This window comes from Siphateles boraxobius, unplaced genomic scaffold (assembly GCF_051911475.1).
Source record: "Siphateles boraxobius isolate OS27281-9 unplaced genomic scaffold, OSU_SipBor_1 46, whole genome shotgun sequence".
Taxonomy (NCBI): domain Eukaryota; kingdom Metazoa; phylum Chordata; class Actinopteri; order Cypriniformes; family Leuciscidae; genus Siphateles; species Siphateles boraxobius.
In genome coordinates this window covers 5437501-5465491 of record NW_027509097.1, presented here as the reverse complement: position 1 = coordinate 5465491, position 27991 = coordinate 5437501, and the positions used below count along the sequence as shown (strand labels likewise).

General features: G+C 38.6%; 2 protein-coding genes across 2 annotated transcripts in view; both read right to left on the bottom strand.

The window, feature by feature from the left end:
- Positions 1-202: 202 nt before the first annotated feature.
- Positions 203-23269, bottom strand: nploc4 (NPL4 homolog, ubiquitin recognition factor). Its single transcript, XM_077200402.1, has 17 exons — positions 23069-23269; positions 21937-22017; positions 10527-10636; positions 10177-10404; positions 9937-9985; positions 9157-9251; positions 8949-9072; positions 8606-8785; positions 7457-7543; positions 6639-6710; positions 6427-6553; positions 6060-6220; positions 5336-5407; positions 3327-3419; positions 2485-2604; positions 2136-2238; positions 203-2048 (listed from the first exon to the last, which is right to left on the bottom strand). Exons 1-17 carry the CDS (start codon positions 23081-23083, stop codon positions 1891-1893), a joined length of 1875 nt encoding a protein of 624 aa, XP_077056517.1. The 5' UTR covers positions 23084-23269; the 3' UTR covers positions 203-1890.
- Positions 23270-24635: 1366 nt separating this feature from the next.
- Positions 24636-27991, bottom strand: part of pde6gb (phosphodiesterase 6G, cGMP-specific, rod, gamma, paralog b) — a 3433-nt gene continuing 77 nt past the window's right edge. Inside the window, exons 1-4 of the mRNA XM_077200442.1 lie at positions 27941-27991; positions 26748-26948; positions 26459-26499; positions 24636-26204 (exon numbers count right to left, since the gene is read on the bottom strand). The exon at positions 27941-27991 is cut by the window's right edge and continues 77 nt beyond it. Coding sequence (XP_077056557.1) covers positions 26128-26204; positions 26459-26499; positions 26748-26893 — 264 coding nt within the window. The 5' untranslated portion in view covers positions 26894-26948; positions 27941-27991 and the 3' untranslated portion in view covers positions 24636-26127. The remainder of the gene's footprint in view (positions 26205-26458; positions 26500-26747; positions 26949-27940) is intronic.

The following is a 27991-nucleotide window of genomic DNA, read 5'->3' as shown; positions in this document are numbered from 1 at the left end:
TTGAAGTTTATGTAAAGCGATACATCAAGCAGCACAGGGCCCCATCGTGTCTCTCTTATCTTGGAAATTAATCATTAGGACAAAAACGATAGAATTTTGTGCAACCGAAATTTGTTGTTGAATAAAACGAATGCATGAGTATTGTAAGAACAAACAAATTAAATGAGATAAAAATCAAGCAAAAAAAGACAAGACCACAGCATCCAAAGTAATCCGTTTTATTGTTGAACTATTCTCTAATTTAAAAACCCAAAACCAATTGAAAGCATACAACTCAGGGCACCTGTGTTTTGTGACAATGTAAGTACAGCTTTCACAGTCAGAGGAAAGACTGTACAACCTCAAACCTCCAATTTTTAAATCAAAAATAGACTTTTTCCTGTGGACATAGATTAATGTGTGCCTATTTAAGTGAACCAATAAACTGAATTTTAAAGTGTCGGAAATTATGGGTGAGTTTGGGAATCAAGAAATTTAAAGAAACTCTACAAAATATAACGCAATGTAAACATCTAGATCATTTCAGAAAGCTGAAATTCTCCTGAATGCTGAAATTCTCCTGAATGCATATTTAAGAGATCATGTCTTTGGGCTGCTTTCTAAAACATTAAGGAATCATGTCCAAATGGAAAAAAAGTCTGTCAAAAGACAGTATAACCCTGTGTCTAGCCAGTAAAATCTGTCCAGATTACACAGACCAATCTAAAAGATCTACGAGGCTGGTTTACAAAAACGTGAAGTCCAAGGGCAAAGATGTCAATCAAGTGGACCAAGTTTAGACTTTTGCTTTTATATTTGTAGCTCTGTTCCTTCCCCATCAATCAATCTCTCTATTTCCATCAGATGTGGAGCCGACAGGTGGGTGAGCGTGTTCAGAGATGGCCCTGACATATCCCTTTGAAGGGGCAATGATACAGGGTCCTCGAGGGCTGAACGGTGGGAATAAAATCAGCATAATTTAAATCTGGACAAGCGTCAAGGGGATGGAAGGGGAAATTGAAAATGAAAGGGTGATGACAGTGAAATGGTGCAGAAAAGGGTACCAGCGCCAAAGTTGAGTGGCTACAGTTTTTACGACGCAAACGTAAACCAATCAAAGCATAGATTCTTGAGCCTTCAGAAGTCAATGGTCAATTACAATCTTAAGGAAAAGGAACCGCACTCTGGGTCTGCAGCCAAATCAACCATTCAAACTCCAATCTAATAAAGCGTTTAGAACTGATGCTCAAGGAAAATCGTCATCCATCAAAACAAAGTGAAGGATTATGTGAAAGCATGCATGTTGGGTGAATAAAGTGTTCTGAACTTACAACACTATGGTTGAAGATCTAAGAAACCGTGGTGACGTGAAAGATCTTTCAGCTGCACATTCACCTCAAAATGGGCTTGAAAAAGTAATTTCTCTCAACATATAAAATATTTTGAAATTAAATAACAGCATTTTCCTTCTCTGTTTTTTATTTACACAACATTCTCAGTGAGAGTTGGGGAAAGACGTTTAATAACAGAGAAATTGATCATGTTTCAACAATGGCGCTGAAAGATTATATTGGACCGCAAAGAGAGATGAGTAGGGTGAAAGGAGCTTCGCCCAAGTGCATTGTCAAAATAAAAGTCCCAGAATGCACTGGGCTCACACAGAGAGTGCTACATGGGTACAACCCATAATCTTCAGCCATCATTCATCATCCAAGTGATGCAGCTCACAGCGTTGGATTGGGCGCATATTCAAGCACGCAGCTGGCATAGGCGTTTAGATCCGACACAGTCAGTGAGGGAGGGGAGGAGTTAAAGATTAGGCATACTAAAACGGCAGGAATACAGGGAAGCACGCCCATTCTCACTGCTGTTCCCGGTGGGATGTACGGTTCAGCCTGAATTCTTGTGGTTTTAGCTGCGAGGCAAACTGCACATCTCGCAGTGCTCAGTGCCAGGTTGGTTCATGAAGGTGCAGTGGAGGCAGGACCACACAGCTGAAGAGGACTGTGGGAGAGTTTGGCCACCCATGGCGTAATCCATAGACCCCGATGGCTGCCCTCCAACTGTGTCTGGGATAAAGAATTAAAAAAAGAACATCATAATATCAAAATGGAGATGCTCACTAAATAAAAAAATAACTGTGCATGACTACTCACTGCAGAGCTGATCGATTGTGGCCCATTGCTCTGATTTCTTCCAGGTCTGAGCCAATTCCTCATTGGATGTCTTCACTGCATCCAGCAGAAGTCCGATGCTGTCCTGCAGATATAAGGAGAAAGGGGATGAGTTTGTCAGGTAAAATAAATAAACAAAAGTTCACACTTGACAAAAACAAGTGTAGTAGTAGTATAGTACAACAAACAACAAGTATCAGTTGTGCCTACACGATAATAAATAAAACCTAAGCATGATAACCTGAAGAACCAAAAAAAAGGGAAGGACTTACAGGGTTAAGTAGGAGAGTATGTTGTGTGTGTATATAGATAAATACAATGAAAAACTTACCTCTAAGGGCATGACCTCATTGGTGACAAGAAAGAGGAGTAGGTGGAAATCTGAGACGATGCCCAGGAAGGAGGAGGAGGAAGAACACTGGGAAAGATACGTCGCTAAACTGTGGAAGTCCTGCACACACACATTTTTTAAGTGAATATTTAACAAAGGACTATACTTCCCTGTAGAGGTAGGACTCTACTTTGACCACAGTCAAAAATGTTAAAAAGTAACATTTTAAAATAAAATTAAAAAGTAGTTTCATGTGCAATGCAAGGGTTATTCATCTTCACCAACAGAAGCTGATAGATATCTCCAGATATGATACAAACCTAAAATATCCTTCCAAGACTAAAAAAGAGAGGTCAACCCCTAAGGGTCAGAGTTATTGACAGCTCGCACCAGCGCAAACCCTCTTTTGCCATTAAAAAAAAACTACTGTCAGGATTTACTGAAGACACACAGTGAAGAATTAGCACTGAAAAGGCATGGACACAGATATTTTTGCAGCTGACCTTTGCATATGCATTTGTTGGAGTTTCCCTTTCAAACACACAATTTATGGGAGGAGATTATTTAAATGAATCACACAACGCGATGTACTAAGGACTGTAATAGTCAATTTACTGGTGTTTGCGCTATTATTTCACTTCCAAAAAAAAACATGTCTTAAACCAGATGCTGATTTGAGATCAGCGTTGGTCATTATGGAAATGATCCGGCTACATCTGTGTTCTTTACACATATCGTCAGTAGATCACGGCACGCACAGAATTTTCCACTGCCATCTGTGCTTTTATGAGATTTTACTCACGCAAATTCGCCATTTAGTAAACCCGGCCCTCAATGTGTACCTGAGTCTCTCCCAAAGCGTCTCTGTTTTCAATCGGGAAGCGAAAAGTGGAGGAGAAGGTGAACACCGGGTCTTTTGGGAAAGTGGTGGTGATCTGAAAAAAAAAAGTAATGCAAAACAAAAGACTATGATAGCATTCATTTATTTTCATTGCATTAAATGAAGGAAAGTATAGGGGGTCAATAAGGAATTGGTAATTTGTTTACAGCCAGTTTGATGCCATGTACCATTGGCACATGGCTCTATGTTGGGTCTTAAAGGGATGTTGCTCCACTGGAAAGATGAATTTGTATTTAAATTGGTGTAGTATAAATGTGAAATTATTTTAGAAGTTGGTGCCTTCTAGACTGAGAAAAGCCAGAAAATGTGTTTTTGGCTATTGTGGATGAAAGACAACAACTCCCAGAATGCACTAGCTTCGCTGCCCTATGAGGCCACTCCCAAGACACACCTACTGGTTACAGAGAGCAGTATCGGAAGAAATGATACAACTAGGCTACTAGTTGACTCGAAACTGATTGATAGATAGATATATTCATGTGTGGATCAAAGCTAGGGTGCTACTGGTTACACATGCTGGCAGTGCCGCTTCCTCAGCAGATTCAGTGATTTCTTCCAGAAGAAAATGGCATCGCTGAAATTGCGAGGACTAGACACAGATCTGCTCCTCTGCTGCAGCAGCTGCTCGGGCTGGAAAAGAGCCGGATCAGCTCTGGCACCCCCTATGGCAGTGGTTCCCAACCTTTTTTGTCTGAGACCCCCTTTTACCCAATAAAATATTTTAGGGCCTCCCTTCCCATTTAATGATATTATCGATATTGTAAGCTTGCAGCAAGGATGACAAAATATGTTGTTTTCAAGCAAACGGTATGTTTACTATAACCAAATTTGTTTATGCACAAATAATAGCCTATAATATTGAAAATACAATAACAAAAACATCAGCAGGCCCTTTGTAATTTAAAAACGTAAGCCTAGGAGAAGCCTATATATTGGCCCTATTTGAAATGCAAAACCAAAAATATTCCCACTGTTGTGTAGGTAAAAAAAGAAAGAATATAGGCTATTACTAAATGACTGCTGTCTGGGGCCTCAATACTAGCAAGTTATTTGTGAGGCTTTATCAATGTGAGGCTTTATTTTTTACGTTTTTGGCGCTTTAGCGAGCGATAGTAAACTTGGGTTTATTAACAGAATAATGCGTCTTTCGGAAGAACATTGTAGCCGGAACTACTTCTCACTGTGTACGTCTATGACGAGTCACGCAGGTACTGGGCTACTCCGCAGCGGCAGCGATCCGAACCAGTGTAAAATAGTCCCAATGTAAACACTTATTATAGGTGTACCATAGTGGTTCAGGATAAGACAAAAACACGGATTGATGGATTCATGATGAACTCGCTCATTATATAAATTTTGAACAGGAAAAAGTTAAGGACTTTTATTTAATGCTCATTGCTCCAAACTTTTCAAAATATGACGCGACCCCCCACAGAGCTCGCTGAGGCCCCCTTGTGGGCCGCGACCCCCCTTTTGGGAACCGATGCCCTATGGGGTGGTATCTCACTCACAGAATGTACGGGAGATACCACCCCCAATGGGAGGATTGATAAGATGCAGAACTAGCTCCTACTACTGCCTGTAGTCTCTAGCCTCTGGCCAAAAAAAGCTTCCGACGACGATTTTTGCGTCACCTGAGGTTTTTTCCAGACACACAATACAGAAATCTCTCGTCTCAGGGGGACATGTGGAAGGGAAGCACAGTCATTCGAAAATACTACCGGGTTTCTACTGATACAAAGCTTAATGCTAATCGGTGAAGTATCCCTTTAAAGACAGGCTATTCACCTTCACTTATTCACTATTCACTTGAGTCTTTGTATCAAGGACAACGATTGCATAAACCTACTCCCCTACACCATTGGCTTTTTGACGGGCATGTTTAGGTTGAAGGTCTAGAGTATGATCAGTGCAAAAGTATGTGGTTGTAACAACATGACAACTACTCACGTCAATGATCAAGTACTCCACTGGCAGTGGTCGGGCTAAATGCGTGATGTCATTGCCGAATTTGTCTGTATCCTGAAGGTGAAGAAAAAGATCAGAAAATGTTAACCTTTTTATGCATCACTGACAACTAATCCCCTTCATTCCTTTGGCAGAAGGGATGCTGATAAGATGGCTTATGCCCAAAGCAATAGAAATTAACTTTCATTCTTTTTTTAATAAATGTGACACGCTCAGGTAAAAGGAAAGCTCAGATTGTCATCAGTTAAAACCTGCAAAACTTTTTGCTCTTTCAAACTTTCTACTCATTAAAGAATACTGGGGGGAAAAGTATAATGGTTTCAACAAAAATATTAGGCAGCAAAACTTTGTTTCTTGAGCACCAAATCAGCGTATTAAAATGATTTTTCAAGGACCATGTGACTAAAGACTGGAGTAATGATGCTGAAAAGTCAGCTTTGCCATGACAGAATGAAATTAAGCTTTAAAATATATATAAATAGATAAGTTATTTTAAACTGAAATAATAAGTAACAAGTTTTTACTGTATTTTTGATCAAATAAACGCATCCTTGTTGACGCTTCTTTCAAAAAAAATGTTTTAAAAAAAATTCTTTCCGACCCAAACTTTTGAACATAGTGTATTGTATGTACATGCATCATGACTGTATGCATTTAGCATCTATGTTTCATAACATGATGTGTGAGGAGTGTTTTAGTCCAGTACCTTATAGAAGACATCAGGGACGTACTGTTCCGTGCTGGACTCTTTGGCATAGCCCAGTTCAGGAGCATCTCTGCAGGGAAGTAGACACTCATCCCTCACCAGAGCCATGCACTGATTGGACACCTGATACCCCTCAAAGTGCACCTGGTTATCGGGACCACCTGCCAACACACAAATATTACTAAACCTTTATTTTTCACAGGTACCAATAAAACGGTCCGTGCTAAAACAAAACGGCATACACTGACACAGACAGTGATTTATCAGCCTTGAAGCAAATACCAAACAGGGATGTGCCTTAATTTATCACCTGACTGGATACAAGAACATTAGCAGTAAATCTGGTGTAAAGGAGGACGCTGCGTACCTGTTGCCACCACTGTGACAAACTTGGATCCAAAATGGCCATCTGGAGAAAGCCGACACGCATTGGATTGTTGGTTTTGGAAGTGTCCAGCTGTGATGCATTCCTCTGCACTAAGGAAGTATGAATCCTGAACAGGTGAAACATATGCATTGGTCAATAATGATATTAGAACACACCATGTAGTTAGTCTCATCTTTCATTTGTCAACTCACCTTGTTTCTGGTGTAGCGAACGGTGCCTATCCTGGTGTCCTCTGACAGCAGATCTGTGAAAATCCACCCCACCTGAAAAAAATAGCTGATATTAATAATCAAAAACAGCTTTACAGTTTCTGTGCCAAAACTACATTTGGAAGCTGTTCCACATGCTCAGGCACAAACAAGGGACACTTCTATCATCCATCATCAAGTAATTTGAAAGAATCATATGGAAGTCATAGACGTGTGGAGAGAGAGGAACTCTAAGAATCCTATAAGAGACTAATGGGATGAATGACTAGACTATGGCAGATCTTTACTAAAATCATCCAGCCTTCCACCTATATATATATATATATATATATATATATATAAAAGAGATGCACGATTTCTGGATAAATTGAGAATCACAAATGTATGCGTTTCAAATAGAGATCTCGATTCTCCCAAGATCCTGAATAGACACCTAAAACTAAACAACATGTAATTTACTAGAGGTTCTTACAAAATATGAATTGCCGCAAAACTGTTAATAAATCTACAATAGTATGTCTGTTACTAAAAAAACACTTCCCTTTATTTGGGTGGTAGTCTTTGTTATTGAATGTGTTTTGCATATTGCCACCAGCAGATTGGTGTAATTTAGCTTATTGGACCTGATGGGAGCCACCTGTGATATGTTGTGCTTTTGTCATTCAAGCACCCTTTCTCTCTCCTCTCCCTCAAGCAAACCATTTTATATCCCGATGTCTTTAATAATTTGGGTAAAATGTTATTTCTTTGATAAACTACTATTTACCCAATTTTTAAGAGGCATGGAAAAGGTCTCTCACCTTCCGTAGGCCCAGTTTTGCAGCCATCTCCTCAACTGCATCTGCCTTGGGATCTTCAATCAATTCCAAGCTATTCTGGGTTCCAATCTGAGTCATACCACACGGGGGCAAAGGAAGAGAACATGAAGCAGCAAAATGATACTTGACCTTTTTAAATCAAAAAGTTCCATACATGCATGTTTAATGAACTACAGAAATTAAGTGCAATACTGCATAACTTTAATAATCATCAAGTGGCAATTTGGATGAAATGGCTGACATGGTGAATTAATTTTTATTTATTTATTTAATTAATTCAACAAATGTCATTGATATTTTAAAAAAAACAGGAAATAAACAGGTTTGGAAAACCTGGATATATGAGGGAATTTTAAAAGTGTGATTTCTTGAATTTTTTGGAATTAAAAAATAAATGCCAAAAAAAAAAAAAAATGCTCCTCTGCTGCAGCAGCTGCTCCGGCCACCTCTTGGCATCATGGGCATTTTTATAATGCATATACATTTTTGTCAAGTTCTAAAATTTGATTGGGTAGAAATGTAATCACAAATTCCAAGAAAAATCCCATAAATTAATTGGTCTAAAATTGTAAAACCTAAAGAACATTCAGTTATTGAAACATCCGAAATTATGGAACTTAATTATTTAAATCAATTATAATTGTTATAATGTAATTATTTTAATATATTAGGACTCCATTTCCATAAATAAAGTTTGAAAATGTGCTTATGTCGTCATTTCAGCAGAAGTTCCAGAAATATATTTTGTCTGAGAATGGGAGCCTAACTATAAATGTTAGTCTTTTATTGCCCTCTTGTGTTTATCTGGTACTAGTGCAGAAGAGCTTAAAGCAGGGTTCCTCAAATCCAGTCCTGGAGGGCCACTGTCCAGCAGAGTTAAGTCCAACCCTAATTAAACACACCTGAACAAGCTAGTTAAGATCTTCAGAGTTACCGGAAAATAGCAGGTAAGTGAGTTTGTTAACGGTTTAAGCTAAACTCTGCAGGACAGTGGCGCTCCAGGACAGGATTTGAGGAACCCTGGCATAGAGAATCAGTCACCAAAATTATGAAAACATACTTAGTGCTATTGTTGTATTTGCAGTAAAGGATGATGGGCCACTGATTCTGTGTCAAGTCTGAGTCTCTCACCTGAGGAGGTTCATAAATGGCAGCAACCTCTGCTCGAAGGCCGAGAGGGATGTCTTTGTGCTCAGTGTAGCGTCCGTACAGGTACCCCATCCGCTGGTTGCCCGTCTTCCTCCAAAAGTCAAGGAAACGGTCAGCAATGGTGTGGTTTTCAAACATGATGTTGTCCACATGTCGATATTTCTGCAACAAGAATTTTTACAGTTTCAACACATGACACTGATTTACCCAACCAGGCATGAAACAGAGAAGCAGAGGGTGATTAGTGAACAGTTTGTTTGTATGTAATGTTAGAGTTAGATGAAATTAAGGGTGTTTGTGATACAGACTGAGAGTAGCTTGGTACCTGTCTGTTGAGAGTGATGGCGCTGGGTTGGCACTTGGTACAGATGCCCTCTGGCCATGGCGGGTGACCCTCACAGCCAGATTTAATCTTACAGCTGATATTCTCAAGTGCCACAAACTTTCCCCTGAGAGACAGGAAAACGTCATTAAGTCACTTTATTTCCACAGTCTTATTCAGGTAAGAGTGGAGAGTTCCCAGAAGCACTAACTTGTCTGCTCCGCCCGTGAGTTTCCGGATGTAGGCGTGGAAGGACATGTGCTTGACCGGTGGGTCGAGGTGGTTCAGATAGTCTTCATCAAAAGGCTATTAAAACAGAAAATGGAAGATGAAATAGCAAATGTACATCTGTGCCATGGGATCAGTCTTAACTGCAGTATTGTAATCAGTTCTCTCGCGGTTATGCACATCTAGGTTAGACCAGTGGTCCTCAACCGTTTTGAATTCAAGACCCCTCATTATTAAAGACAATACTCTATGTAGACCAAGATATTTATTTAAGGTACTTTTGCTGTAATGACAAAGCTGCTTGTTTTCAAACTTTTTAAATACAGAAACTAAGAGTGTCAATATTAAAATAATTGCAATGATTACATTAAAATTATATATATATATATATATATGAATTTTCCACTTGCTTGTAATTGAGATCTCAGTAATCTCAGCAATTTCTACTCAAAATATTTTTAGAGGAAAAAAAATGCAAAAGTGAAATTCCCCCTTTTATTATAAGATTTTATTATTTTCCATGACCTTTCCAGGTCTTTCTAGACTGTGGGGACCCTGGTTCTCATATAAAAATTATAGTTGTAAAGGAACAATTGAAATAAGAAATAATATGTGAGCTTTCATCTTGATTTGTATTAGCTTATTTTAAAGCATCTTGGGGCCCCCTGGAAGTTTCCCAAGGGCCCCTGGTTGAGAACCACTGGGTTAGACTCATTTTCCAATCAGTACTCTGTTGTTCCAAGGGAGGATCACAAGTTTATACCTCTAAAGGTACGCAGTGCACACATTTCCCCATGAGACCATGCCGGCACCTGAGAAACAATGACAAAGAATGCCATACAAATATGTCTTGAGTACTCTGTAGTCCTCATATTGCAATTCAATATTCAATAAGCTGTGTATTGCAATAGCTCCAAAGTATGGTATGAAAAAACTCTAGAAATTTAGAACAATATAGATAAAAACTGTTTTCGAGGTGGTATGGAACGAAAAGCCGACTCACAGCTGGGGGTCTCTGTTTCTGTAGATCTTTCCCTCCTGTTTGGACAGATACTGGTCAATCTCATCCTCTGGGATCTGTGGTGCAGAGTGTGAGCGGGATAAGGAAGATGATGAGGAGGAGGAGGAAGGGAAGGAGGGGTATGAAGAAGAAGTGTGAGGCTGAGCTGTGTCCATGTTCTCACTGGAGGGTCCAGCTGAGGATGGGTACAGAAAAAGCATGTCGCCATGCCTAAAAGACAAAGAAAAACAACTCAGTCACGTTTACTTGAGCACAATGCTATGCCCTTGCCAAGACACAAGACCACACGTGCACAACAGAATAAACCCAATCTCTCACAACTGCACACTTACTTGATTTTCAGCAGGCTGAGAGTCTTGTTCTGTGACAGGATCTCTCCAGTCTTGTTACGGTTCATGTAGATTGAAAAACCATTTGAACTGAAGCCAAACTCTTCAGCAACCTGTAAAGGCAACAAAGGATGTTAGAAACAAGAAGTTAACAAGTTTTTCATTTTATTTCTGAAACTGATGGAATTAATATAACTGCAGCACAGTTGTTCTCATTCTTGGTCAATTTTGGATGTCTAATCCACCTTTTGGAGTCTCTACTAAAATGATAATAAGGTTTTGATGAGTTAAATAAGGGGTGTATCCAAAATGTGTGGTGTCAGTCATGATTATTTGACTGCAGGACTGTGAGTCTCTCTCTAATGCCATGCAGATACAATTCCTCAAACTCTAATGAAGTTATGAGAACAGAGTGCATAAGAGAAAGAATTTGAGACGATAATGCAACAAAATGAGAGGAATGCAACGGATTCCCAAAAGAAATTAAGGCTACACAAAGAAACATACATAATACACAAAGAGACATACATAATGCACAAATCTACTAACTAATTTATAAGCTACTAGATCTAAACCTGAAAATGATGTGTGGTCAGACTCCCTGCATGGTAAAGACAAAATCGGGATAAAATACTACCAAAAATGACCATACAAAAGCTTGGGGTCAGTAAGTTTAGGTTTTTGAAAGGAATCTTTTATGCTAACCAAGGCTGCGTTTTTTTTAATTAAAGATACAGAAAATATTTATCAATTTAATGCATCCTCGCTGAATGAAGTACTGTGACCAGGAAAATAATGTAGGTACTCATGGATATATAGTTTACTTGCTGTTAAGTTTCCAGAGTATCTTTCAAAAATGTTATGCCGCTAACATGGCAAATGCAGTCATTCATTTCTTAATTAAAAGCACCTATTACAATCACTTATAAGGGACCATTCACACAGAAAGCGTTTATGAAGTTAAAAAAAAAAGGAGCAGAATATAAACAAGACACAATCCAACAGTCTCCATTTACTTTGTATCGTGTGAAGCTGCCTCCTTGTCATTTCTGACTTATAACAAAAAACAAAACAATGTCTAAAAGTTGCTATGTGACAGGGTGTACAGCAAACAAGCTAAAAAAACAGAAATAAGTTTTTATAAGCATGTCGACCACAAAAAACGACCGGTTAAGGCAGGGGTAGGCAAGTTCGGTCCTAGAGAGCCGCTATCCTGCAGAATTTAGGTCCAACCCCTAATCAAACACACCTGAACAAGCTAATCAATATCTTCAGGATTACTAAGACTATAGGCAGGTGAGGTTAGTGTTGGAGCCAAACTCTGCAGGACAGCGGCTCTCTAGGACCGAACTTGCCTACCCCTGGGTTAAGGAGACAAAAGTGGATACAGGAAATAATACGTGAAGAATCAGCTGGAACGAATGGGTAAATTGTGGGATCCTGACACTCAGTATGCACTAAAAATACACTACGTGTGCAGTTAACTTTTTGTCACTGGTAAGTCAAATATTCAAATGTCAGTTTTATATATATTATATTTCTGTAAACTAAGCTATCCCTGTCGCCGATTACGTTCCCCTCCAGTGGGCGTAGTTCTCAGAGTAATATGACACGTTGCGCTCTGTCTAAAATGCCTGTATCCACTTTTGTGTCCTTAAAGTACACATGAAAATTAAAATTTACCATATTTACTTTATTAGCGCAAATTGTTAGTTTTGAGGTGAACAATTCATCCGTACAAGTCAATCCACACTAGTGTTGTCAAAAATATCGATATTTCGATAAATATCGATACTGAAATATCGGAACGGTACCAATACTAATTTCCCGAAGTATCGATACACCGATACTAGCCGAGGGGTCACTTTCACTTCTCGCCAAAAGCGCATTGACAAACACGACACGTGACGCACTCGTCTCATTCGCTCTGGTTAAATAGCAAAAGTGAATGGGAAGATGGCGAGTGCGGCGCCGCCGGCTTTGGTTGATTGATAAAGAACACCGCGAGCGGGCATGCCGGAGAATAGCGCGGACACGCGTAAAAAACACACCGCGAGCGGGCATGCCGGAGAATAGCGCTGGAACGTGTAAAAAAACACACCGCGAGCGGGCATGTCGGAGAATAGTGTGGACAGGGCACGCGCTACACACCGCGAGCGGGCATGTCGGAGAATAGTGTGGACAGGGCACGCGCTACACACCGCGAGCGGGCATGTCGGAGAATAGCGCGGAGACGCGCTTCACACTCCAATTTGATACTGTTAAGTGCTTTGACACAATCTGTATTGTTAAAAGCAATATATAAATAAAGGTGACTTGACTTCATGCCAATCCATTGAGCATTGTTTCCGCGTGTGATGCACGCACGTTTGCATTTAAATCTGTTCATCAAATTACGTTAATGTAGGCTATTAACCAGCATTTATGACCGATGAACAATGCATTTGTTACAGTATATTTTAATCTTTGATTTACGTTAATGTATTAACCAGCATTTATGACCGATGAACAATGCATTTGTAACAGTATATTTTAATCTTTGATAACAGTAGGTAATAAAAAAACAACGGCTCATGTTAGCTCTTGTCCAATGAAATAATATTAACAGATAGAACTCAGGACATTTTTTTCATGTAAAATATACCTCATTGTCATGTTCTAGACTTGTTATATTTAGCTTTAAATAAAAAAAGACCCCCTTAATATTGTGGCAGTTTTTTTCTCTGTGGTATCGTAAATGGTATCGAATATCGATATTTTTCAAGGTATCGTATCGAAGTTAGAAATTCTAGTATCGTGACAACACTAATCCACACAAAATAATTTTTTGGCTTCATAATCTAAACATGTAGGCGTGGCCTAAATGCGCTCTGTCTCTATGCATTTCTTTTGATACAAGCACCAGAACACAAAATAAACAAGCAGACACTTCTCACTCAGAGGCCATAGCTAGACTCCTTGACTACTCTGTGTCCCTTTTCTGCTATTTAATGCCAAAATCAAACAGTGAGACGGTCTCAATTGATTGCTGACTCACTCTCCGCTCTCCTGCTGAGAGACATGAATCTTTAATGGGCCCTGAGGTGTCTACATCAGGCAAACACAAACCCTCTGCCCGTCTCAAAACAGCCTTAAATAAAAACATCCAAAATCCTCTATGACATATATATTTCTATATCCTAATGACAATTTAAGCTATCAAAATAAAGATTTAGATAAGACATTAGGTTGCCATGGGGTAACATGTTGAAACTGCCCTCATTCTGAATATTGATCACCTACTACTACTTTTCTACTAAATGTATAACTAGACAGACCTAGAAATTGAATATAATGAAATGTATTTAATTTGTCTTTTTTTTTTAATATGTCTATGGTTTTTATTAATTTAGTTTTCAGTTATTTTAGAACATCATGTTAAGCTAAATGAAAATGCAGAAAAAAAATTTAACAATTTTATTTTTTTCTGTTAGTTTAAACTAGTCTCGCATAGACCTTCAGAGTGACAGTAGAAGGTATGGACTCTATTGCAGTTTTCATTGGCCAAGGACCGCCCAAGACAATGTCTGATCAACATGTAAAGCAACCAATAACATTTAGTTTTGTTCTGCATCATGTTTGAAAATGTAAAGTCGACGTCCCTACTATAGAAGACCGTTGTGCATCTAATAAATGAGTTTTCTCCAACAATGGGACTGCGAACTAGCCTGGTCCTTTTCATTTGTACAGAGAGTCTGGCCGCTCTCCATTGACAAGCGTTAACTTCCTTGAAGGCGGGTACTCTGTTGAAGTTTAAAACTATTGGATCAGCCCAGAGCCACTCTGGATCTGCCATAACCAATCGCTAACGTTTGGTCGTGACGCACGACTAGCGCACAACCTCAACATCATCGTTCTCAGCCACTCCCTCTGTTAGCTGATCGGACCGGTAAAAAATTGACCGGAGAAACCCACGAATATATACCGAAAACCCAGACGTAGTACCAGAGCCCGTCTACGGAGAGCCTGGCCACTCCCTATTAAGTCCTATTGTACCGAATTTTGGTCGTAGTTCCACCAGAGTTCCACTGGGGGCCATCGCCCATGAGTGCTAAATGAATGCGAGTCTATGGAGCTAGACGGCAAAATTTGTCTCTTTCACCCGATTGCCATTGAGAAATCTCAGATTTGATTGTAGGTTTTGCAAGTTCAACAAGGGTTATAGGTCGAAAGTTGAATAAACGAGTACTTATGTCCTTTCGATTTCTTACAGGTTGAGTTGTTGACTTCAACAACTCCACTCAACAACAGCAATCTGATAATGAACGCTGATTGGTCATTGAAGGACTGATTACGACCAGAGATCACGCTTGATGGCATCGTGGCATCTGAAGCGGGACCAGAATGTGTGTGTGTATTTTCAGCGTGGTCTTTTAAAACAACAAAACAAAAACTCTTGTCAGCTGTGTTGTCAATGCCTCGAGAGAAAAGAAAGTGCAGAGCGCGAAAGCAACAAAGTGACTGAAGGATTGCCGTAAAGCAGTATCTCTGGTCGTACGATGTGTATGACGTCATTGACATTTTAAAAGACTTTTTTAAGCAAATAAGTGACTCTAAAAAATCTAACACCCAGCAATGTGTAATTTCTTTGCATCTCCTTTCAAATACAACATTCAAATTACTAGACAAAAAATTATATTTTGAGGGATATAGCTCCATTGACCTCCATTCATTCTGCACTCGTCCTGTGAGCGCCCTCATATGGAACCAGAGTGGAACTGCAACCACTTCAGAAGCCGGAAGTTTACTGAGAGTGGAAGTTCTCCCCTTATTAGACATTCTCTGGTAGTACTGAAGGAAAATGAAAATTGAGCGGAAGTACGTAGGAGGGCGGAGCCAGGCTAACCGCAAACTCCATATAGCTAAAAAAAGAAAACAGTGTTTAGTTGATCCTGATAAGCGCTTATTGTCACAGTTGTAAACATGACGGCTTCTTCTTCCACGAAGAGGTTTGGCGTCACAACGGCTTTGTTTCCAGACGGACCGTTAAAGAACGCGGCACACACATCTTCTGGAATTCCTAAAATAATTCAACCAATCAGATGACGAGTTCGAAACTCCTGAAGTGTTTCCCATTTTGTGTGTATTAGACGTTCAGCAAACATCAGTCCGTTGGAACGACGTCTGAGGCTGAGACTAAGTTTCAGCTAACTATAATAACCGTGATATAGGTGCCCTACATTTCATATTTTAGTGCCATTTTGGCCCCAAGCCCTGGTTCATTCCTGACTCTGCAGCAAGCACACCACCCATTAAGCTTTGCACCATAGCGGAGATGCGTGTGACTGCAGCCCACATCTGCAGCATATGGACATACAGTAGGTCTCCTTTTTCAGAGCTGCCTCATTAATAAATCAACATCCAGCACTCAGCAGGAGAAGGAGTCTGTGCTGACACTTTTAATGACTCAGGATCTGATCCTCTGCATTTGTTGTAGTGCTATTCTCAGCTTCTTTATTGACAGGCTATGAATGTAACCGTTGCATAAGTGCAGAGGCATGACAATGGATACAATCTGTGGTGAATAGTAACACCTATTCTGTCATAGGGATGGGTGAGCAAATACATTTGACAGTATATTCAATATTAATTCAAATGATTTTGCTACAGAAAAAAAACTAGCACTTCACTGGCTACAAAGGCTTTTTAATAAAAGTTACATTCCATTCTAAGAGCAAATACATATTATACACTGCCATTTCAAAATGCTTTTGAAAAGTATTTTATGCTCACAAAGGCTGCATTCTTTTGATACAATTTAACAGTCATAAAATACAAAATAAAATTGATTTATTCTTGTGATGGCAAAGACACGATTCTTCAGAAATCATTCTAATATGCTGATTTGGTGTTCAAGAAACATTTCTTATTATCATCAATGTTGAAAACAGATGTGCTGGTTAAAACTCTTGTGGAAACCATAATAAAATTCTTGGATTCTTTGATGAATAGAAAGTTCAAAAGAACAGCATTTATTGGAAATAAAAATCTTTTGTAACATTATAAATGTCCTCAGTTGCATTACAATTTATAACCCACACTTTTGACTATACAATATTATTTGCTATTAGGGATGCTCCGATCGATCGGCCGAAGATCGGTATCGGCCGATAATCACATTTTATGACTCGATCGGTACTCACTAAACTTGGCCGATCTCACAAACCGATCACAATTTGATTACGTCAAAACGTGAGATGGTACATGATGCGTGGTACACTTAAATGATTTGGCAGTCATGTCATCGCCGGTGTGGAATTACTATGACGTGTCGAGAAACAATGAAAAAAATGAGCTATTTGCCGTGTATGTTTCAAAGGAATCTCATGTGGAGGAGCATTGTCCTCCAGAGAGATCGCCTTTCTGAAGAGTAGCTTCGCTCTCAGTCCACACAGCGCCGCTCAGAACGCCCGCAGTGACCCGCTGGTTAGGAAATATGTGAAATAAGTAGGGCTGCCCGTGCACGACTAAAGTTTATTTTCTAGTTGACTAAGAGTAGTTCATTTAAGCCATTAGTCTAATCGCATATTTATATTAATTTAATTACTTAAATATATATGGGAGAAAATACTAAACCATAATGAGCGTTATCGTAATATTCCATATTCCGCATATCAAGCGCATGCATAAAGCTTGCCACAAAGAACCGGCAAAAGTAATGTTTATGCAGCATGATACATTTAAATAGTTTAATAATAAACTAGTGTTTTCTGGCTGCAAAGATACAGTTGGTGATGTTGACGCCATCTTCGCATGTAGTGATGGCACCTTTAGAGAGAAATGCACAATTCATACGGATTAGCCTATAAGCAGAGAGTAGGCTACCCCATTTCTTATCGATTTGAATTGTCTTGTTTTTTTAAAGTAGACATTTCAAGCTTTCTATACGTTCTCAGGTCTGTGAGGCATGCCGTTTATACGCTGAGTTTTGGTTCATTTATGAGACGCGGAACAGTTCACGCGCGGGCGCCTCCGTGTCCTATTATATTGTCTGCTATGTTTCGCTTCTTATTTATTAAATCCAGCCAATTGGTTGATGAAACATTGATTGAAATTAAGGCTATGTTTACACGGAAACGATCTGAAGAGAAAACTCAAAAGTGGCGTTGCGTTATGACTTTTTATTCTGCGTTTAGACAAGCGTTATCGTGGGGAAATCCGCGTCCATGTGGTGACGCAAAAGTGTGTGAAATTCGATGTAGTATGCACTCCAGGCGGCTAGGTGGCAATGTGAAGCACTGCGACACAACACCAATATCTGAGAATAATTTGTACAACTGCTGAAAAGACTCTTGTACGTTTATCAGAGCTGCTATGGCAACTTGAAGGTCCGTCATATGGAAATAATCCGTCATATGGGGTTATTTTTTTCCTTTACTGGCGCATACCTGTGATGAAACGCGTACGCGACGAGAGCCACAGTGAGCAGATTTGCGTTTTTACCGTTTAGATGGGAACGTTTTTAGGTGGATCGTTTTTAAGATTTCCACTCTGGAGGGTGGTTTCACTTTTTTGCGTTTTTAAGCCCCCAAAAACGCCATCGCCGTGTAAACGAAAGGCACATCCGATAAAATATTTTTACGTTTTCACCCAGAATCGTTCTCGTGTAAACAGCAAGTTTATTTTCGTAAACGAAAACTGAAACTAAGACTAAAACTATTGGTCAAAAAACATTTTCGTAAACTGAAATAAAATTAAAAATTCATAATAAATGAAAAACTAAAACTAAACGAAACTAACAACAGTTACTGAAAAACTAACTGAAATAAAATAATAATTAGCAAAAATAAATAATAGTTTTCGTTATTAAGCTCTTTACTTTGGCGGAAAATCTGACCTGTGGCTGATATTGCGCTTCATACGCGTGAAGTTTCTGAGGCGATTAACCGCTGTCCTGCTGTGACGCGCTCAATGAAGGACCGTAACGTAGAACACATGGCTAGTGCTAAGCGCTGTTCATAAAGGATGCATCTGTTGCAGTGGAATGGGAAATAACACAAGGTAATAAGAGGCAAGTTGGACTTCTTTTAACTTGAGCGAAGAATTTTTAGAATGCCGTTTCATTTGCGAGACGCGGGTGCGACAGCAAAACAAGTTCGTCAAGCACAAAAAACCTTTAATGTTCTAGGCTACTATGTTTGAGATGTCATGCTTGCATGGAGGTTGACAGGCTGAAAGGTGCTGTTATTATCTTTGTTTTTATAAAACATTTACTGCTAATAATATCCACGTGGAGACATTTACCCGCAATGTATGGAATACCAGGACACACACACACACACACGCACACACACACACACACGCACTATCTTTGTGGGGACTCTTCATAGACGTAATGGTTTTTATACTGCACAAACTATTCTGTCTTCTTACACTAACCTGACCCCTAAACCTACCCATCACACAACTTTCTGCATTTTTACATTTACAAAAAAGCTAATTTTGTATGATTTATAGCCTTGTGTAGCCTACCTCAATGTGGGTCTCCACAGTGACACGAGTCCCCATGAGTCTGTGTGTATTCAGGGTTAAGTCCCCACCAGGATAGAAAAACATATAGGCTACACACTCACACACTGCATAGATACACACAGCAGGTTGTGTTGGCTGTAGTCAGATGAATTGAGCTGGGTTTTTTTTTTTTATGTACCAGTGGTCACTCTGCCACATTTACAACTGAAAAAAAGTAAACTAGGTACGTTTAACAAGATTTCATCTTTAATATGAATTAGTTTGTCTGAATTTTTCATATTTTTTTCTTGTATACTTTTAAGTTCCATTTGTTTGGTGCTTTGTTCAATCTCAAACTATTATTTTATTTTTATTATTAAAATGTCTTCTCAAGAGTTAACTGTAATCTGGGCAAATATTAAACTTTGCTGAAATTAAGCGTCTCGCTTTGGTCTACACTGGAAGTGTTCTGTTTGCTCTGCTAAACTATAATTACTAAAACTAAAACTGAAACTAAATAAAATAAAAACTAAATAGAAATGTGTCTTCAAAATAACAACTAAACTAAAACTAACAGAACCATTAATAAAACTAACTAAAACTAAACTGAAATTTAAAGCAAATTTGAAAACGATATTAAAATAAAAACTAATTTAAAAAAGCAAAACTATAATAACCTTGGTAAACAGGGCCTAAGATACAATTTTTACTAAACGAAATTCACTTTAAAGAATGGCTTTCTACAAAACAAAATTTAATTAAGTGGTCAAAATCATGCCTGACCCACTCCAAATGTCTCCTGATATATTGGGCATCTTATGATCCTATCTTACCCATGAAATGTATATTTACGTTTTTAAGTTATATTTAAACGTCAGACCACTCCACTTTTCTCGTGTGTGGCCTATACAGGTGCTGGTCAACGAATTAGAATTATTTTAAATAGTGCAATCATGAAATTCTTTGAATGCATTTTTTGTGCAGAAAGCAAATCAGGTGTTCACCGCACCTGTCCTACTCGTTAGACTAATCACAGAACTCGTTATCTGGAATAAAATTTGCTCAGCTGAGCTTTCCAAAAGGCCCATTTAGGCTATTTAACTGTGACACTGTTGTTTTATTGAATTAGAATAATGGTGAAAGCGTTTCATTGAATTGCAATAATTTTTATTATAATTACAATCATCACTTTCTCAGTATTTTGTGGCTGCCCCTTTGGCTTGTATGACTGCCTGAAGTCTCCGCGGCATCGATTTGACCAGCTTGTCGCAAGTTTCCGCACTCACAGCTTCCCAGGCAGTGGCGATGTTCTGCTTCAGTTGGTCCAGCGTAGTAGGCTTTCTGTCGCGAATTTTCCGCTTGACGATGGCCCAAAGGCTTTCAATGACATTGAGGTCAGGCGAGTTGGCCGGCCATGCCAAAACTTCAAGCTGTTTTTTAGTGAACCAATCTTTGGTCGACTTTGCCGCATGAGCCGGTGCAAGATCCTGTTGAAATATGAAGTCTTCTTCGCCGAACTGTTCCTCAACAGTCGGAATCAGGAACGTTTCCAGAACATCTTGATATACGGCAGCATTGACAGTCTTCTTGAGGAAGCAGAGTTTCCCTACACCTTGAGCGGACATGCATCCCCAGACCATAACGCTCTGGGGAAACTTGACGGATCTTTTCACGCACTCGTGGTTGTAGGTTTCGCCACCACGACGCCAGACACGAGGACCTTGGTCACCGAAGGAGATGCAGAAGCGTGATTCGTCACTGAAGACCACTTTCTGCCAGTCTTCAGCAGTCCACTCGCCGTGTTCTTTGGCCCACTTCAGCCGTTTCACCATTTGTTTCTTGTTCAGCATCGGTTTTACTGCTGGAACGCGAGATTTGAAGCCGAGTTCGCGCAGACGACGGTAAGTGGTTGATCTGGAGACGTCAGCGCCGGTCTGCTTGTTCCACAAGTCGGTGAGCTCGGAAGTGGACTTGAACCGGTTGCTGACTGCGATCTTTCTCAGCTGCTTGTTGTCGCGAGCAGAAGTTTTTCGGACGCCGGAACAGTTGGTGTGCTTGCTGCAGTTTTTCTTGAGAGCTTTGCAGACGGAAGACTGGCTGATGCCGAGCTGCTCAGCAATTTTAGTTTGGGTCAAGCCTTGTTGGCGAAGGGCTTGAATTTGAGCCACTATTCCGGTTGAGAGGTCGCGCTGCTTACCCATGATTGATTTTACAACTTAGAAATTCTACTCAACCCTGACTTTATACTGCACAGTGAACACTCTTCACAGAAAACAAAAATTTGAGCATTTATTCTAATTCAATGAAACGCTTTCACCATTATTCTAATTCAATAAAACAACAGTGTCACAGTTAAATAGCCTAAATGGGCCTTTTGGAAAGCTCAGCTGAGCAAATTTTTTTCCAGATAACGAGTTCTGTGATTAGTCTAACGAGTAGGACAGGTGCGGTGAACACCTGATTTGCTTTCTGCACAAAAAATGCATTCAAAGAATTACATGATTGCACTATTTAAAATAATTCTAATTCGTTGACCAGCACCTGTACATGCATGTGTGCGTGCATATGGGGGAGGGGTGCGATTTTCGAATAATAATCGAATAATACCCACCCAGCGATCTTCGAATATCATCTTTGCTTGAAATCCCTTCTAATGAGTAGCATCAAACTACTCCATTTTGTTCTTTTAGGAGTTTAAATTATGAATTTATTTAATTTTTACCTGCTCAGACTTGTATTGGACAGAAATCGGCTGCAAAAATCCTGATCGGAGCATCCCTATTTGCTACATTGCAGTGCAGCCGTAATGTCAATAAGAGGTTTAAAGGAGATCATTGTACAGCTTTTATCTTTTAATTACATATGTGAGAAAGAAAATTATAGCCCAGAGAGAGATCTAGAGCAACATTTTAATGCCCTTTACCTTCTTAAGGAAAGCTGCAGCGGTCTCACGCTTTGTTGAGGGGATTTTTTTCATTCCATCTGGAGATTGGACACGGATGATCTGTCAATGAGCAAATATAACGGAAGAGAATTTTACGGTTAGTGCAACAGGTATGGCATACAAACAAGCAAACGTACAAACTTTCAATAGACAATCAATCTCTATTAGAGACATAATGCAAGTTACAAGTTAAAAGAGAGGCTGCTCACTGCAGAGCCACGGGTGGAGCATGACGCCCAGTTCTGGACATCTAGCTGGATATCTGGATGTAATCTGGGCGTAATGGATGGAGCTAGAAGGTCCAACCACACCCTAACCCTACCCATAACACTATCCCTACACCCATTAGATCCACAGAGGTTGAGCCAGACTAGGTCAAACTCAAGCCATGGCCTCCAGAGAGGTGGAGCTAGATGTCATTGGCTCTGCAAGGAGCACTACTTGGTTTAAAACGGAACGAGAGCACAACTGTTAATCAGCCCAAAACAAGCCAGTAGTACAAATAAGAGAAAACAGGTGGCTGGAGAGCAAACCATTGACATTTGACACTCAAAGCGGTACAGAGGTCTAAACATGCCACATGTCTTCATGTCCAAACATGTAACCGAGTGACATATTATTATTACATAGTATCATAAGGACACAGAGCTACACTCCTGGTCTCACCGCTTTCTCTTTATACAAAAGCAAAACAAAATATAATATGCCATTCAAAACACCTGGATAAGTTACTCAATGTCAAATCACTTCCTAGATATAAAACTGTAAGAAACACATCAGTTCAAAACAATCCTAACTTAACTGAGGTCATAGCGTAATATATCAACTAACGTTAACGCTATTCATTTAAGTTAGGTGAAATCTTGTCTTCATTAACCTGTGCCAAGCCAAATAAAGTCAACCTCAGCAGAAATAACAAGCCCTAGCGGTAAATCATAAGTTAACAAGTCAGATGAGTGGTGAATACAAATGTTGTTTTATTGCTTAATGCGTTTCTGGACGATTCTGGTTGAGTCTGATCATTAGCATCATGCTAACAATTCTGCTGCCTCATCACTGGATGACAGACTTCACTTAAACTGCCAACATACACACGCAGACTGACACTTACAATGTTTTCTGCCATGTTGATGGTGTGAACCGTCTCTCTTGATGTCGCTGAAATGAGACTTGACGTATTTTAATATCGCTGTTTATGTGATCTGCTGGGGTCTATGCAGCGATGCCAAACTCACAGAGCCGGTGCTACATCTATATGAGTCCGGACTCCAGGCTATGACGGGATCATGTTTAAAGTCACCGGATAGAAACTATGAGATAAGTGTTATGTTCCTGTATATCTTCGTTTAAAAAAAAGAAAAGAAAAAAGTTGGCAATATATATATTTTTTCCAAAAGATAATGAATTCTATATATTATATATTTCTAAATAGGTATTATTATTTTTTTATATTTTTAATAGCTTTTGCCAGAGATCTCACTTTAATTTATACTGTAATTTAACCTTTATTTGCATGCTTATTTGTGGTTGCCTATATATATATATATATATATATATATATATATATATATATATATATATATATATATATATATATATATATATATATATTGTGTACAGTAACAAAGTACATATACTCAAAAAGTGTACTTAAGTACACTACTCAAGTAATGTACTTTACTTTAGTATTCTTTTTTCTGGAAACCTTTTAAACTTAACTATTGAAAGACAAATGTTGTACTTTTTACTCCACTAAATTTCTGTCAAGGTCCTTGAGTAGAAAGTAGTAATGTCAGTTAGGGGATGATTTTGGTTGACGTCAGAACCCGACTGATGCTGGTTTCTGACGTCAACCCGATTTTCTTTTCAACCACAATACAACGTCTGTCCAACATTGGAGATTAACGTCATTCTGACGTTGGATTCTGACATCAACCTGATTTCATTTTCAGCGTTAGTTTTAGTCTTCTAAATCCAATTTTTTTCATTGTTTTGGAGCACACTAGCTTATAAATAACAGTAAGGCTAACATATTCATACTAAAAGCCAAAAAAGAATCAAATAGGGCACTATTTAAGGGAACAGACATTTGGGTGTCCGAAACCATTGTGGACGTTATTGAGAGCATTTATACAATCTCACATTCAATTCCACTATTAGAACTGTGTTCTAGAAATAAATTTGATATTGATATGAGGCAGGCAGGCATAGATTCAGAGGTATAAGGTATTGTAAGTATTACATACAACAATGTGACAATAATAAAATGATTGCATTGACATTTACTTTTTACTTTTGATACTTTTAAAAACAAGTAAGTAAAGTAAAAGTACTTAAGTAAAAATCGGTCTTTACAACTTTTACTTGTAACGGAGTAATATTTGACCACAGTATCTGTACTTTCAGTCTGTATAGATCTGTATATATTATATCAGTTTATATTTTTGTATTTTATTCAACAAGTGGAACTGGATTCTTTACATTTTAGTTCATGCATTATATTTGTAAAAAAAAACAAAAAAACAAGTGTAATAAATCATTACAAAAAATCATAATTGTAGTCTTAATTGATTATATTCAAACATTTTGTAACATTTTTTTAACTGTTTTATTCATCTGTGCTTATTTATTATTCAACCATACTGATATCAGAAGCATGAAAATTAAACAAGCAAATATTGTTTTTCTCTTTTTTTCAAGCTTTATTTTGATCTCATCTTGTAGAGACAAAACTTCACTTATAGTCACTGATGTTATGAAACTTAAAAAATCTGCAAAATACAGGCCAAACCAACACAGGAGAACTTCACTCAGAACTTGAGGATTCAGGAGGACACACAATCTTAATACATAAGGATCCGTGTGAAAATTAACATACTGTATGTTCATGCTTGTACAAGTGTAGAATTTACTTTGGATATATCATTTATTTGTGGATAAACGAGGAGCTGACTGTGTGGGAAATGGGCCTTTTCTATTAGAATTTGTTAAATTAAATTAGATTAGAACTACAATGTGACAAAACTAATGGTTAAACAAATCAATGAATGAACATAAAACACAAGGGTGAAAGACAGAGCATGCAACAAAAATAAATATAGGGAAATAAACACATACTTGACACAATGTCTTAAAAACTTAAGGAAAATTATGGCTAGAAAATCATAAATCTATGAAAGATACAGGACATTTAAATGGAGCCTTATATGGTGAGTAGATCAAATTATAATGAATATACAATGAAATATACAAATGGAAACAATTGAATACATTACTAGTAAAACTAAAATGGGACACAATGATAAAGTGGGATGTGATGATGAAGATGATAAATGATGCTGATGAAAAACAACTACATGGATGAAGGACACAGAAGACACTGCTCCCTAACAATCACCTGAGAGACTTACTGAAACCGAGAATTATAGCCCGAAATTAATTCAGATGATCTAGTTGTGCCTGTATATGTGTCAACGTATGCATGCGTTGAATGAGGGGGTTGCAAAAGCACAAAGCCAATATGATATTTAAAAAAGTAACCGTTCCAGAGGGTCTCTTACACAGAATACACAGTGGGACGGTTCAAATATGTCAAAATCAGCATACTGATGGGGAAAGAGTGGGGTGAAATAAAGTTTTGCTGGTCTAACTGAAGTGTCGGTCAGCAGGGTGTTTCGTCTCTACAGGACTTTGATCTTTTCTTATGAACTCTACGAAGGTGGACAGAAGAGGCAACGAGGCACGTGAAATGAGAAGCCAGGCATTTCACGGGTACGTCTCTTGTTTTTACTCACTCTGAGGCTGTCTTGCTTGCGTATGTTTCGTGTTCCAGAAGAAAACGGAATGAGAGTAGAAAAGAGCAAAGAAAAGGAGCAGCAGTTTTTCTAGGTAAACAGAACGCAATCTGACGGGATCATATAGACTTTTCTGTTCTATAGTTTGAGCAGAATGTGTTCTCGGACTGCAAGAAAAAAGAGAAACCGGAGGAATGGATAGTCTTTTTTTTTGGTGGTAGAATTTTTTTCTTAGTTTTTCCATTTTTATAAACGTTGCTCTTTTGTGTTTTTATTCTATTGTAAAAAATGGAACGGTCCACTTGGAGCTGATGGCCAGGATGGAGACGGGTGGTTTGGAGACCATGGCAGGGAGGATGATGGGAAGGTGAAGGGCTCAGATGATACCATACTGAGCCAACTCGTGAAGCTCCAGGTGATTGAATGCCTCCCAGGGGCAGATGACAGTGATGTCTGTAGGTAGAAACACAGCAACATGAGTTCATCTATCATCCAAAGGGTTAACTTAAGCAGCTTGAAGGCCAGGTAGCATTCAGGTCTGTTTAATCATAGTGATGTCATAATGTCATTGATGATACTCAGTATGAGAGGATTGTCTGACATACAGTACATGCACTGTCTGATCAGACAAGGGCGGCTTAGAATAGATGTGATGCTGTCCTAATGGCAAAACACGTGAGGAAAAATGTGAAGCAGATTATGCTTACCAGTGCCTAAACCTTCCATGCCAGGGATGTCATCTCCAAAACTGTAAAATAAAATAAAATAAAATAAAATAAAAAAGTACAATTAATTGGATACATTCAATTTAACTAAATTAGACTACAATTTAAAAATATTTTTTTAAATAGTCATGTTGCAGAATTATTCAATATTATCATTTTTTTTAAAAATAATTTTTTTATTATAATTACTTTAGTATAATAACATTTGACTGACTTGTGAAATAACCAAAGCCATTATCATAAAAGTCATGATTTTGACAGTGCAACTTACCCTTGGATCCCCTTCTTTGGTGGCTTGCTCTTGAACTGGCGAGTCTGCCTCTGCTTGAACTTGGGTGGCCCTTTGCGTGGTGTGGCGGGACCACCAGTGACACGGGTGGCTGATTTGATCTCTGTTTTGGGCAGCTCAAGATTCATGGCTGTTGGTCACTGTTGGTCTTTTCTCTTTGTATTCACTCTCCGTGATGTAGTGCTGATGTAAAAATATCAGAAGAGTGAGTTCATGCTTCACACCCAATGACACATTGATTTTTCTGTCAAATGGATTTTGCCAAATTTACTGCAACAGAGTTAACTGGTACTTAAAACACAGGTATTTAATAGTTTTTTTTATAATACACGTTCGGCCAGGAAGGTTAGACTAGGTCAAGGTCAAAGTCAAAGTAGCACCAAATGAACATCTATGGCAGCCACCTCAGACTGAGAAAACTTTACCCATAATCCTCTTATGAGTAATACACAAATCCAAATAGATATTCCCCTCTAATTGAATGTCTGTCATGGCCCATGCTCCCTGAAATGAGCTCTGGGAATGAATGATGGGTAGGGTGACCCATTTTGTGTAATCCAGAGCTTGGATTAATAAATGTCACCCTATCCTAATGGTAGCAATCTGCACATGGGTTAATCTTATTAGAGCAGGGATAACACCAAACATGCTGAGCAAACAGAAAAGATAATATGTACAAAATATGACCTTGAGTTATATTCCTCAAAGACAAATGAGAATAGTTAATGAAAATAGAACATTTGTCATTATTTGAAATAGCTACATTGAACGTTTTGACACTTTACAGATTAAATTATTACACAGCTATTAGCAATATTTTATTCTGTTTGGTCAACTGTGACATTCTGTGATTGAATAATTTTGGATAATGACCACTAAACTGTATGAATTAGGCTACTTGTCCCAGGCAATCATTCATGTCCATTTCTCTTTTCGCATAATTAAATCATTTAACCTCAAATAAACATTTCATACTGTTTATTTATGTATTAACAAGTAGCAATATAATAACCAGGATAATACACGGTCAGCTATCACAAAAAAGCCCCATCATATAATTTTGAAATTATTATTTAATTTCAACAACATTGTTACTTTATAGATTAGAATATTATTACAGAACAACTCATCCCTTATTGATGATTAAATATTCAGGTTATAAAGGTTCTACTCACCGGTTGATTGACAGGCTGTTGACTGGGTGCAGCTGCAGCACCGTTCCCCTT